The sequence below is a fragment of the Martes martes genome (genome assembly GCF_963455335.1).
Source record: "Martes martes genome assembly, chromosome: 11".
In the NCBI taxonomy this organism is placed as follows: domain Eukaryota; kingdom Metazoa; phylum Chordata; class Mammalia; order Carnivora; family Mustelidae; genus Martes; species Martes martes.
In genome coordinates this window covers 54,019,967-54,033,405 of record NC_137899.1, presented here as the reverse complement: position 1 = coordinate 54,033,405, position 13,439 = coordinate 54,019,967, and the positions used below count along the sequence as shown (strand labels likewise).

At 35.6% G+C, this 13,439-nt stretch overlaps 1 protein-coding gene across 1 annotated transcript in view; it reads right to left on the bottom strand.

Annotated features, from left to right (window-relative positions):
* Nucleotides 1-1,267: 1,267 nt before the first annotated feature.
* The window catches only part of ITGB8 (integrin subunit beta 8), a gene marked incomplete at its 5' end in the record, with an annotated part of 75,577 nt that continues 63,405 nt past the window's right edge, over nucleotides 1,268-13,439 (bottom strand). Inside the window, 6 exons of the mRNA XM_080818837.1 lie at nucleotides 1,268-2,465; nucleotides 2,559-2,722; nucleotides 5,949-6,055; nucleotides 7,312-7,537; nucleotides 9,926-10,331; nucleotides 12,678-12,812. Of these exons, the coding sequence (XP_080674963.1) occupies nucleotides 2,343-2,465; nucleotides 2,559-2,722; nucleotides 5,949-6,055; nucleotides 7,312-7,537; nucleotides 9,926-10,331; nucleotides 12,678-12,812 (1,161 nt within the window). The 3' untranslated portion in view covers nucleotides 1,268-2,342. The remainder of the gene's footprint in view (nucleotides 2,466-2,558; nucleotides 2,723-5,948; nucleotides 6,056-7,311; nucleotides 7,538-9,925; nucleotides 10,332-12,677; nucleotides 12,813-13,439) is intronic.

Sequence of the window (13,439 nt, the reverse complement as noted above, 5' to 3'; positions counted from 1 at the left end):
GTAAAAAAAAGAAAGCACAAGACATCACAAGCATAACTACAATCATCATCAAGCATTGAACTGCCTATCTGGAAGTTTGTCTTTTCCTATGATAACAGCCTTGGTCCATTATATTAGTGCAAACTAGTGAGAGTATAAAAATATAAACCCTTGATTTTTAAGAGTTTCATTTTATTATGCTCCTTTGGATAATTCATTCCACATGGAGATTAGTTTACGAACATTATAATGTTCATTTTTTTAAACTGTCAGCATTTTAATGAATGGATGTTTTCCACTTTTTCCTTTTGGAGAGCTATCAGGTATCCAATTTTTCTTTAAAAATGGATACTGTGTGTGATAGGCAGCCTGCAAAATATGATCTTTACGTTATCCTTGGTGATCAAAGGTATCTTACACAAGTGAGTCACAGTACTGAATTAGGTCATTGTCCCCAGTCTCATTGGGGAAGGAAATACAGTTCAATTTAGTGTCATAATGGCTTGGCTGTAAGGAACAGTTAATGGAGCTGCTGTGCTTGTTTGCTCCAGAACAACTTATTATATGTTTTAAAATCCTCTTTGGGGTAAAATATGTGGTGGGAATTAGTCTTCATTAAAATGCAAATATCTGGCCTTTCTTCAAGTGCTGGAAGACAAATTTGGGAAGTTAATCATAAGAAAACATTTTAAACAAATTCCTTTGTTTTCATAAGCAAAGCTCTGTACTACACACAGGACTATTGGACTTATAGCCAATAAAATGAGACTCAGTGAGTCTGTAGGGATATGGTAATTGTGAAGAAGTTTCCATGGGGGAAGGTAAAAGCTCATGGCCTCTGTGTCAGGCTCTCTGGCTGAGCTCTGCACAACTCACAAGCTGTGGTGTGAATGGATTTCCCTGTAGTTAGGCCATGCAGCATTCTCTTAGAAGCTGATTAGCAGGAAAGACTGGAAGCCAATCATGGAATTCAGTTTGAGTTAACGCTTTTTTGCTTTGCTTTGGAATTTTCTCTTGTCCATTTACTCACGACTTCTGTTAATCACATTGAAAAATACTTCCAATGAAATATTTTAAAGATTCAAGAGGTAGCATGATACTGTGAATGAACACTAGCCTGGCAATAAGAAGATAAAAGTTCTCTTCAAAGGCTACCACTTAATCACTTGGGTGTTTTTTGAGATATCATTTAAACTTTCTAAGCTTCAGTTCCCTAAGTAAAAAGATGAATTAGCTTATTTCTAAGATATTGTCTATCCTCCTCCAATTGTATACTTTTAAAATTCTTGTGAGTACGTTGAGGTGGTTCAGGAAAAGAACTCCTTAGGCTGCACGGAAGGGTGAAAATAATATAGCTTAATATAGTTTTTAATTAGAAAAATGCTAATGTCTACTTGAAGTAAACATCTGAGAGAACTCACTAAAGAATATGGCACTTTGCTTGAGGCAGAGTTTCTAAACGCCTTGTGATCTTCAACCTGATGATTAGACACAAATGAAATGGTGAAACATCCAGTTTATCAGGTAAGAAGGTATATAAGACTCCACGTCTACACACTATGAAGCTGTCTGATTTTGATGTTACTTTACAGTGTCCCTTATTAAACATTCAGCTTTAAAAATCAGTATTTCTAATAAAGTGACATTGTATTATTAAGTTTTTATGGCAGTAGTAACTTAGCACTTATATAATCCAGTCATCTGTGACATATATAAACTTATCCTGTAAGAAAGAAAAAATATAAAGGCAAAGAGAGAATGTTGAAATTAGTATCTTGTAAGAAGCAGAAAACATAAACACATGCATAACACTACTCAGTTTCAAAAGCAATATCCCTCAAAATTAAGGTTTTATCTATTAACCTCTTGAATAAGTGAGACACTAATCATTTATTCATCTAGATGTTCTTGTCTCTTCATTGCCAAGTGTTGAAGTGTGTGGCAACAGTAGTATAACTGCCTTTCATTTTTTTCATCCGCATGTTTGGTGCAGGGATTACTGTACCCTTGTAGTGACATAGCATTGTCTCTCTCTGGGAAGCATAGGAATGGCAGGTACCTGTAAAGTGTAATCAGTGCTCTTCAGATGATCTACATTCTATGCTGATCTAAATAAGTTATATTTTACAGTAAAGTGCTACAATGACACTAGTCTCAAACAGTAGTAAGACACATTTTTCTCTGAAAAATTCAGCAGCGATGTGAGTCACATGATGATGAGGATGCTTGTCAGTCTTCGTTCAAGTGGACAACCAGCAACCAGCATGATCTAGAACAGTTTGTCTCCTCCTGTGACTTCTAAAATTATGTTTTTAGGAGCAATTATTAAAAATCCAGTTCCCCATAAAGGACTTTTTATCTTTTTAGAAGTTGCACCTGAAAGTTTCATGAGCATTTAATTTGCTGATATCCATTTTTATTTCTTCAGGTTTCTCACGTCGGTAGGTTACTGCTCTTGTGCAAACACTTTGCAGAATCAACTTGTCCTTGATGGAGAAAAAATATTATTAATTAACCATCTAAATATTGGAAGTAGACAATGACATACAGATAGTAGTTCTTTTTTAGAATTCACTGACCTTTTTTGAGGCCGACACCCTGTAATCTGCCGAAGACTTAATTTTATTACTATTCCATTGTAGTATCACCTGTCTAATGATAAGAACTTTAAGCAACCCAATCAGGAATGTAACTATGAAGATGATGAAAAATATTCTTAAATAGCTTGGGCTAGAGAAACATTCTGTAATAAAGCAAACAAATAAGTGGATTAAAAACTGGAATGAGTAAATCAAAGGATTCTAACAAGCAAACAATGTTCTCCATCTCAATTCAGAGGACCAGAGATATTTGCAAATCTACATTTTCTTTTTTTTTTTTTTTTTTTTTTTTTAAATATTTTATTTATTTATTTGACAGACAGAGATCACAAGTAGGCAGAGAGGCAGGCAGAGAGAGAGGAGGAAGCAGGCTCCCCGCTGAGCAGAGAGCCCGATGTGGGGCTCGATCCCAGGACCCTGGGATCACGACCGGAGCCGAAGGCAGAGGCTTTAACCCACTGAGCCACCCAGGCGCCCCGCAAATCTACATTTTCAAAACAGAAGAATGTCATTACTATTGATTTGAAGAGTAAACTGTAATTTTTATTGCACATTTATTATTAAAATGTTTCCAAGAGAAAACCTTGTTTTGGAGAATAGCCACAATTAAAGTTTTCAAAAATATTATTTCTTTGCAGCTTGATTCTTTAATTGAATTAACTGGAATGTGCCCAAATTCCTTAACCAAACAAAATTTTATCGGTGTCAGAGAGGGGCAGTTTTTGCGGTGTGTATTGTTGATCATTAAGTGGAAAACAGGATTTAAAAATTATTTAATGGCTCTGTGTATCAGCATATGTTTCTCTTGTTATGCTTGTTTTTCATTCATTGCACATCAGTAATGGAAAATAAAGTAAACAACTGTAGAAGCTAAAATCAGTACTATTCTAATAGATGAATAAGTATTTCCTTTGAAAGTGTGGTATAAATCTCTGTTAATATAACATGTAGCCTCTAGGGAATAGGAGTGTCCAGCTCAGGACAATATGCAAATCTCTTTCCTCAGTTTTTAATAGTTTAGTTTTTACTTGTCAATGAAATCTGTCATATTTTGCTTCTAAAAATTCCACTGTGTATTTTTTTTTCCAAGAACAAATAATTACTAGCTGTGAAAGGAAAATGCTGCATTAAGAGGAGGAGCATACTAAGTCTCTGTTTTAGCACCAGACCTTTGGCAAACCTTAGCTGGAAAGTCTGCAGGCTCTGTGGATGCCAAAAGTATTACCCTAATCTAAGAGGAACATTGCACAATATGCCAGTATTCCACAGAATTCACTAGCTGCCCCAGATACACAAAATTTCCTCCTGACTTAAAGAGGCATGTGTTTTCTTCCTATTCTCCAGAATTTGGGGACTTCACCTAACTGCCTGAAGGTCTCTCTGAGAGGGCCTTTTGGGAGGGGACCTGCCAAGATTGAGAAAAGCGGTCACCCAAACGTGGGTAATTTGTGTCTAAATTCACAGGGATGACCAAGCATGCTTTTGAATAAGCCAAGAACTCAGAAATGAGGCAAGGGCTCCTCTCCAAGTGGGAACATTTAGAGCTCAGTTTTCTTTGGTCAGTGATAAGCTTCCTTGAAAGAAAGGCTAAAGGGAGTCCAGAGGACTACTGATTGGAATAGAAATACTGAAAGTAAGCACATATTTCCTGTTGTTACTGGTCTCTCACACAGGGAGAATCCAACATGCTTTATTCAAAGGTGGTGTCCTTGGAGTCTAACACAGTGACCTTCAGGTTTATGACAAGCATGCCTTTCATCCTGACAGACTGTCATTTCCCTTGGCTGATTTAGAACTAGTCAATCAGCTAAAGCAGATCCTTAAAGGGGACACGTGTCTTGATCCCACTTATTGGCTTCTTGCCTAGGAGGAGCTTAGCCAGAAGACTGGAACAACACCCTTTAAGTGTGATTGAGTGGATAGATAATAGAGGTGGCTAACAAGTCCTCTTTCCCTCTCCATCCACCATAGTTGTGAAGGGGAGGGGAGCCCCCTAGCTACCAATAAATTTTACAAATATTTCTAAAGGGTTAGGATAGAGGACATTTTCTGGCTCAAATCTGCATGCATTTTAGAATGTCATTTGGATAGACAAACATTTAGCCTTGGCCATGCCTCTCATTTAGTTTAGGTCAAGCAAGGGCTTTTCCTAAGGAGCTTTAAGGGAATAATTTTTGTAACCACACTTAGGTCAGAGTAGGTTTGTTTACTTAACATAATAAATGACATGTTGACAGTAAGGGCTCTATTTATTAGAAAAGGCACTTGGCTTTCTGGAGTGATTGCTGCAGCCCCAGCTGGCAGCACATGGGCTCCTTTCAAAGCCAAATTCATTATGGGCTAAGATCACTGTGCATACAAGGGAAGAAGGAAACAAAACTGGAGAAAGTTCTTCTGTGCAGTCTAAGAGCTGGAATTGTCTTTATAGGTTGGAGAAGAGACAAAAAAAAAAAAAAGTAGCAGTAGAAATGTCTTCAAAGAAGACATAATTTCAAGCTTAATTTCTAATTCATGTGTACTTTAACACCTTACACCTGAGCCAAGTGGAGTACTGGCTTTTGGCTTCTAATGAATTTTTGTCTGAAAGTTGTCTTTGAACACAGCTTTCACACGTTTCTCCCATTTGCATGTCATCTTTTAATTCACACATTTCTTTCATATTCACTGGCTCATTTAATCTCCTACAACTCCTTGAGTTTGGTATTATTATCTTTATTACAGATGAGGAAACTGAGGCTCAGAGAAATTTTGTAAGAGGGCTGGTATTTCTTATCTATTAGTGTAAAGGGACATGTGTTAAACCAAATTCTTCAGACTAAAAGTTTCATGCCTTTTCCATTATGCTGCATTTATATTCATTTACCCCTAAATTATATTTACATCAGAATGGAAAATACCAGAAAGGAACGGCCCTTCTTAAGTTATATATTTTGCAAAAGCAGATCATTGCTACTTAGGATGTTTGGCTTCACCTGAAATATAAAAGTGAATTTTGGGTTTACATGAGGAACATTGTAACTGGAAGCAAGTTTGGGTTACGAAAGATAAGTAAGGCTCCACAGTTTATCTGTAAGGACTCTACACAGGAAATTTCCACTCTTGGCTCACTGAGGCCTTGTAGTAAATCTGCTTGGTGTACTTCCACAGAGGGGCACAGCATGAGAATTTAGCTGGATAATTGGATGGGAGATGTAACAATTCAGCCAATCCATGGCAAATATACTCAGCTGCTTTTTATAGAGTACCATTTCTGGATGACTGAAAACACTGAAGCAGTTAGTCCTTTCTTTAGGATGATTAATTATGGGCCCTTTCGGGGAATGTGATTCTCTGCTGATAGTCTTCAGTGCTTTTTAAGTTTGGGTTTACCTGATGTTTGATCCATATAATGCTGTTCCATGAGAGCACATGAGGTTTTACAACGATCAAGTATAGCTTGAGATAGGTTGTAAGGGTGAAGGCATTGCACACAATTCCTGTAAGGATGAAAAGAAATGAAACATTAAATCTTTGAAAAGGTTGTAGCTCACGGTATTTTCTGCAAGAAATAAGATATCAAAATAGAATAGTGCTGCTTTAGACAGCAGCCATGTAAAACTGGGAAAGAAAGCCATGACATTTATTTGTAATATTGGCTGAATTTAATACTATGGCAAAATTATATTCTAGCCACTAGAAATATTTTAATAATGTATAAAATCAAAATAATGAATTTTCTGTATTGAGAAGAAAGTAGGAAATGCATAAGATGCTTTCATCACAAATAAAACTCACAAAAATATTTTAGAGGATATATATTATACTATTAGAAAAGTTTAGCAATGAATACACAGTTCAAGTTTCAGTTGTGTTCATTAGAAATAACTCCAACATTATGTTTAAGTACTACATCCCCAAGAGAGTTACATAAATTGCTATGTATAATTTTAAAAATTTACTTGAGCTACCAATCTGAGAAAGTAAATGTCTTAAAATTTTTGAATAAAACAAATTGGAAGGCACAGTAATGTTTAGAGTAGTGATCTTTGAGCAGGCTCAAACTGTTTCTGGGAAATTAGTTACTGACACAAAACAACAATGTCACCTTCATTAACATATCACCTTTTACTCATCCATCACTTATTTCCAGAGGTGCTTCATAGCCGCTAGCATTCTTTATTTTTAAAATATTTTTTTAAAAAACAATAAAAAACAAAAGAAACCCAGTAATAATAGCTAACATTTATTCTAGGATTATCATGCACCAAGTACAAAAGTTGGGTTGTTTTTGTTTTATGTCAATCATCTAACTCAATTCTGTCATGGAACTGTATCAGGTCTTATTATAATCCTCATGATTATTTTAGTCATCATGTTGCACACCTTTAGCCTTGTGTAAACAAGGTTATATGTCAGTTATATCTCAATAAAGTTGGGGAAAAAACAATGGACACTGAATATTATTCTTTAAAATAACAAACCTATTTCAAAAAAGGTAAGGGAGTGAATGCCTAGATCAATTCTGATGCTTTCACAACTATCTATCTAGTGGCCAAAAATTTGAATTCAAGTTTTCTAATTCCTAAATTCCCCATTCGGTTCTTTTTTAGCATGATGATAACAACTTACCTAGTAGAGAAGATCCAGCAACTTCTAAGGTTAAGGAAGGCAAAATATAAAAAGGACGAACACATCTATAATGAAGGACTGCTTTATGTATGTTTCTGTATGTTTGGAGTCAGAGAACACATACCAGTTTTCACTGCAGGCTGTGTGACACGTGGGACAGTGTTCACAGAAGCGGCCGATGCTCCTGGGATCCGTGCATTCACACCTGCCACATACACACGTACCTCTTCCACTACACACTTGGCCCTTCGAATTGACACAGTGCTGGGCTGATGCTGATGGGCACTGGCAGCGATCCCCTTCCCAGCCACTGAAGCACTGGCATCTGCCCGCTTCACACTCTCCATGCCCTGCAACAGACACTCCGGGACCTAAGTTATTGGGGCCACTGATCTGTGAAGTGTTTCCAAACATGAAATCCTCTCCCATTTTCCAGGGAAACACGCTGATGATCAAGTGAATGGAAACAGCATCATTTTATTCATCTGACAAGAACCATGCTAGGGTTTAGGAGTGTCTGTTTTCAAAGTTGTTCAGTTGTAGAGAATCTCCTGATGCTAAGTGTTGTGCTGACAGTTGTGACATGTCTGTTGCGGTGGTTGCCTGGCCACTTGCAGGTCACTGGTCGTTCAGTTTTAAATTAAAAAGTTACACAAAAATAAAAAAAGCTACAAAGGCTGAAGTAATGTTAATTGTTTTAAAATCCGAAAAATATGGGTATTTGATTAATAACTTCCATAATTTATTCCTAGTAGTCTCTCATGATTGCTGAAGGCCTGGGATAATTTTGGTTTTTGAGGCAAACCCCTGTAGGGCTTCAGTGCTGCTCGGGTCGTTTTAAAGTTCTCTGGGGAAGTTGAACTAATCGTTTCATGTCATCAGAACATTATTTAACAGGTTAGAAGGGCATGTCCTCCAGTAGGCTGTGAGCAGTTATTAGGTCATAAATGAGAGAAGGCAAGGTGGGGTATGTGTGTTAAATGTGTGTGCCTATGTGCAAATGTACACTTGTGTGTTGGGGTTGGGGGCATGCAGACAAATGAGTTAAAGGGAAACACTGGTTATATGTACTGAAATGGATTAAGGACAGCAGAAAGCATCTAAAATTTTGTGAGCTTATATAAATTAGAAATCTTCATGAGGGAGTATATATTACAAGGTCACATAATGTTTCTCAAGCTTACGTGGCCACAGATGTTTCCTTCCTTCCTTCTCTTGCTTCCTGACTTTCTCCCACTCTTCTTCCCTCCCTCCCTTACTGAGAAGCCCCTCACAGGGTAACTGTTCCATAGAATCTACTGTTGGATCAACTCAATTGCTAAATGTAAAACTAATGAGGTCCAGGCCACACAAATGCCTGCCAGAACCTGTTCCCTATATATAGGCTGCACGCCTAATCCTATCCAGCTGACCTGTGAACATGTGTTTTAATTCTCAAAGGAGACTAGGGAAGAAAATATTTGTCAGCCTACAGTTTGCACTTATAATTTATACACAAATAATTCAAAGCAGATTTTCAACTGCCTGTGGCTAGTAGTATAGTCATATAGGAGGGCTAGTACATTGGCTTTTGATATTTAACTATAAATAGAGACTGGGATTCTCAATGTATTTCAAGCTTCTTTGGCAGATCAGTAGCTGTGGGATATCAGAATTATTCTTCTTCCCTGTTCCAAATAGGATTAGCTTTGCAAATTAGAAGATAATTGCTAGTTTGTTCTTAAGTCACCTATAATCCATTCTACCAATGATACCAGGTATAGCAGAATAATGTTTGGCATATAAAATGTTTCATGTATGTAACGGAATAAAAAGGCAATTTTCCATTGCATATTTCTAGTTTATACAAGAATAGAAAATGTGTATGGGTTTGTTACTTTCTGTATGGTTATGACAGTGAAATATTTCAGTTAATCAGTAATTTAGTATTTGCTTCCAAATCCAACCATTAAAAAGCTGTTTTAACAATAAATGAATTCAGCACAATGTCACAGAAAAATTGATTCATTTAAAAACAATATTTTGTATTAAACTTCAAATGTTGCACACATTTTCTGGAATCTAACCTCTAGGTGGCAGTAAACTGAATTAGCCAAAAAGTACTTTTGATATTTTGGTTTCAAATTATTTCATTTTTAAACTTTGTCTGCGTGTGGCCTCTGGTACTAATCTTCTAGATTACTTATGAAACCAGCATTTTCTTGGAGAATGCTGTCCTTTGATAATTTCATTGCTGGTGTTGTTCCAAAAATATACTGGAAAGGTTTAAGTTATTACAAATTTATAATATCATTTGTAATAATGCATTATTTTCCAATGAACGGAGACTTTTATAGCTCACTATTCTCTGAGCAAGCTGGAGGGAGTGACCACTTAGGAGAGTGAATCAGGTCTTTCTAGAAGAATACTCTGATTATAAAAAACCTGCCAGACATCATCAGTAATTTCCTTTTCTGGGTATATATTTTTATAAGATCAAGGCATACTTGAGAATAACACTTAATTTTTGGTTTTTATTTTGAAGTATTTCTTGTACAAAATAATTTAAAATATAAATACCAGAATCATGTGCCATAACTCTGTTGCCATGCCCTAATTTCATAGACTTTGAACCTTTGAATATTAAATTCAGATTCAGAATTGGTAATTATAAGGGTGTAATTTAAAGATACTTAAACATTGATGCTAGTTTAATAGTTACTAGTAAAAACGACATGTATATATTTATTTATACCTACCAGCGCACAGATTTCCATGGTGATATGGACAAGAGAAGTCATCCTTTTCACAGTATTTTCCATACACTTTTCCAAGCTTAATTTTGTGACATAAACATTTCCCACAAACACAAACTCCTCGACCACTGCAAACAGGTTGGTCCTTGTGTGACTTGCAACTCTCAGAAGGAAACTGATCTTCATCAAAATGACATTTATTCTCATTACACTGGAAACACTTGGCATCTAGAGAAACTTCATCTACACACTTTCGTTTAGGTCCTCTCCTGTCATCACACTGACAGCTGCAGTTTCTGTGTATATGAATTTTAGTGGTTTCATTGAAACCAATAGGTTTGATTATTGCATAGCTCTTTCCTCCTGTGACATCACACTTTTTCATTGTAACTGTTACATTGAAAAGAACCTAAATGGGGGGGGAAGGAAAGAAAATATATTTATATGTCCTGATTATTTCTATCATCACTATTATATCTATTAATGATATTCCGAATCAATAATGTACCATCTTATAGAAACTTATAATACTTTATAAATTACACACGAACTCTTTCAGAGGTAGATGTAACATCCCTTTTTAATTTCATTTATATCCTAATTAATGAACTAGAGAGTTAAAGGAAGCAATGACTGCTACTTGTCTATATTGTACCATTAAATGAATAGGGGTTCAAGCCTATTTGAAATGCCCACTCTTCTTCCAATGATTAACTGATGTCCTCCATTGAGTTTTTAGCAAACTTGAGAGAGAACAGATCATCTCCTGAATTAATTCCTTAAAATGTGGGGGTTTTGAATATTTGCCAAAAGAGAGAGATCAAATAATCTAAAATAAAGAACTACTGCTCTCCTGCTTTATAACCATGAGATACGATGTTCGAATGAACAATTTTTATTTTTGTTCCTATTTCCTAGGGGCCCAAGTAAAGTTTCAGGGTTCAATTTTAGTTTATATGTGGTGTTAATGAAGGAAAACAGGAGGCTTTCTCTGATGTTGCTTAAGGGAAAAAGATTCAGGACTCTCTTAGATCTTAAGATCTCAATACTAGGTCATACATTTGTCTCAGGAGATGTGAGCCCACAACTAAAGATCTGAGTTGGCAGGGGTTTTTTCCCTTGTGAAATGATCCTGCCAAGTTTTTCCTTTCTCTCTCTCTATTTTTTTTTGCAGGACATGATGGGTGTAGTGTGTCTTTTCTATTTGTTAGCCTATCTTATGATCTCCAGGTACTTTGGCAAATAAGATTGTAGGTTTTTTCCATTTTAGACTGAGATCCGTTAAAACTTAAAAATAATTTGTGGTAGCCTTTTTTGTTGGGGTGTTTATATATATATATATCTCTACTCTGACCAAAAAACCTAGCACAAATACGTGTGTGCACATGCACATACATGCACAAGATACGAAAGATCTAACTTCAGGCTTATATATTACATATTTGCATGAGAAATTAGAATCAGTTCCATAATATTAAAATTAATGCAGTTGGTATTGTACTTGAGATGTTTTTTGTCTTTAAGAATGTTAAGGATTAACAGATGTGTAAGATAATGTGGTCATTGCCAAAATTAATAGAGCAAAACTTTGGGTTTATATGATTAAGAGGTCACATGACTCTTCCTGAAAGTCAAACTGTTTATACTACTTAGTTGAAAGTGAAGGGGGAAAAGGGATTATAGACAAAGGAAAAGGAAAAAAAAAATGTAAGCAGTAAGGAAAACCATTCTGCCAAAACTGATTTTGAAAGGAAGAACTACTAAGAGGATAACCTTTTCTCAGAAACTTACCCTACCACAAAGTTTATGTATATTTAATGGAAATCAAATATATATATTTTATAAACTGGTACATAATGTCTTGGGAACAAAATCCATGAAGTGATTATGCAAGACCTACAGAAACAGATACTAGCAATAATTGATTTCAATTGGAGCAACAATACTATCCAAAGGTTCTAAATTTTCCAAGGGGGAAACATACAGCCCAGAACTTTAGAGATAAAAAGAAGAAGGATTAGAAATCTTTTAGTCTGAACAGATCATTTAAAAATGAAGGAACTGAAAATCACTGCATCTAATAGGAATTCCCTTTAAAAGCTTATTTCTGTGTGTTTGCTCTCTATCATGCAATACTGGGAGAATCCCTATCTCTCCTGGTCCTATTTCCTAACACTGCAATAATCTGGGCCCTACACCCTCCCCCTACATTTTATTCTTTTTTGGTTAAATAACACTTCTTTTTTATTGTTAATAAATTCCCCCACCTCTTCCTAGATCATTATGAGTTTATTGGGACAATAACACAGTGAAAGATTTTGGAATTCTTAACCTTTATCAACTGCTCCATCACTCCCATTCTTTTCTGTGGCTTATTACCTTTGATTTCAAATTTATTCTGAGAATTTTCAGATTTGAAACCAGAAAGGTATCATCATCATCATAAGTGTAGACACTGCTTGTTTGAAGAGATGTACTTTACTGATAAACAGTGGCTGTGACCCCTAAGTTTAAAGTTATTATTATTAAATAAGTATTTGATATGTATTTAACTTGAGAGTTTGAGAGAACAGTCAGTGGAGTTAAAACAAGTAGGAACTTTGGAAAGAGACAATAAAAATTACTTTGAAGCATTTAAATAAGATGCTTGGAGTTTGTAGTAAATAAAGTTTTCCAGAATGATTTGATTTTTCTGTGAGAAAACATGCCAGACAACTTAGTTTATTTTAAATGGGAAGAATGTACACCCACATACTTCGTCATTGCTTGTCACATTTCCACATCCGTCTGTGCCTGGTTTTCGGGTCCCATCTGGACAAATGGCAGTAATATTAAAATAGACGCCTTTTACCTGGTTTTCCACCTGAACTTTGACTTCTGAAATGAGTTTCTGCAGAGACATCATGTTTTGATTGTATATCACAAAAGTTTCAAATGTAAGCAATTAAGCAGAGGCAAGCTTATTAAATCATTCTAGATTTAATTTTTAATGAAATCAAAGTCTATCTCCATAAAAGGATAAATAAATGAAGTGTTTCCATGTAATGACCCAATTGTATTTGAGATACATAAGAAATATTGAAGGATTAGACCATTTGCTTTTAAATTGTTCTATTTTCTCACATTTTCCATGACTATGCAATTGATGACTTTAAAGATATTTCTCATTCAGCTTGTGTTACAAAAATAGTCATTTCAAATCCAACAATATTTATATTTTGTGACAAAATTTATATAAAACACTGAGAACACAAGGGTAAATCTTTAACAGCTTAAAATCTGGAACACATGTCTGACAATTTCAGCTATTAAATAAGCATTTCTTTTTGAAACACTTTAGGCTATCATGAAAACTAAAATACCTTATTAATACAGAACTGAAAGGTAAATTTTGGCGAGGGCATTTCTATACTGTAGGCATAAGAATTATCTGCCTGGGACACCTGGGTGGCTCAGTGGGTTACAGCCTCTGCCTTTGGCTCGGGTCATGATCCCAGGGTCATGGGATCGAGACCCG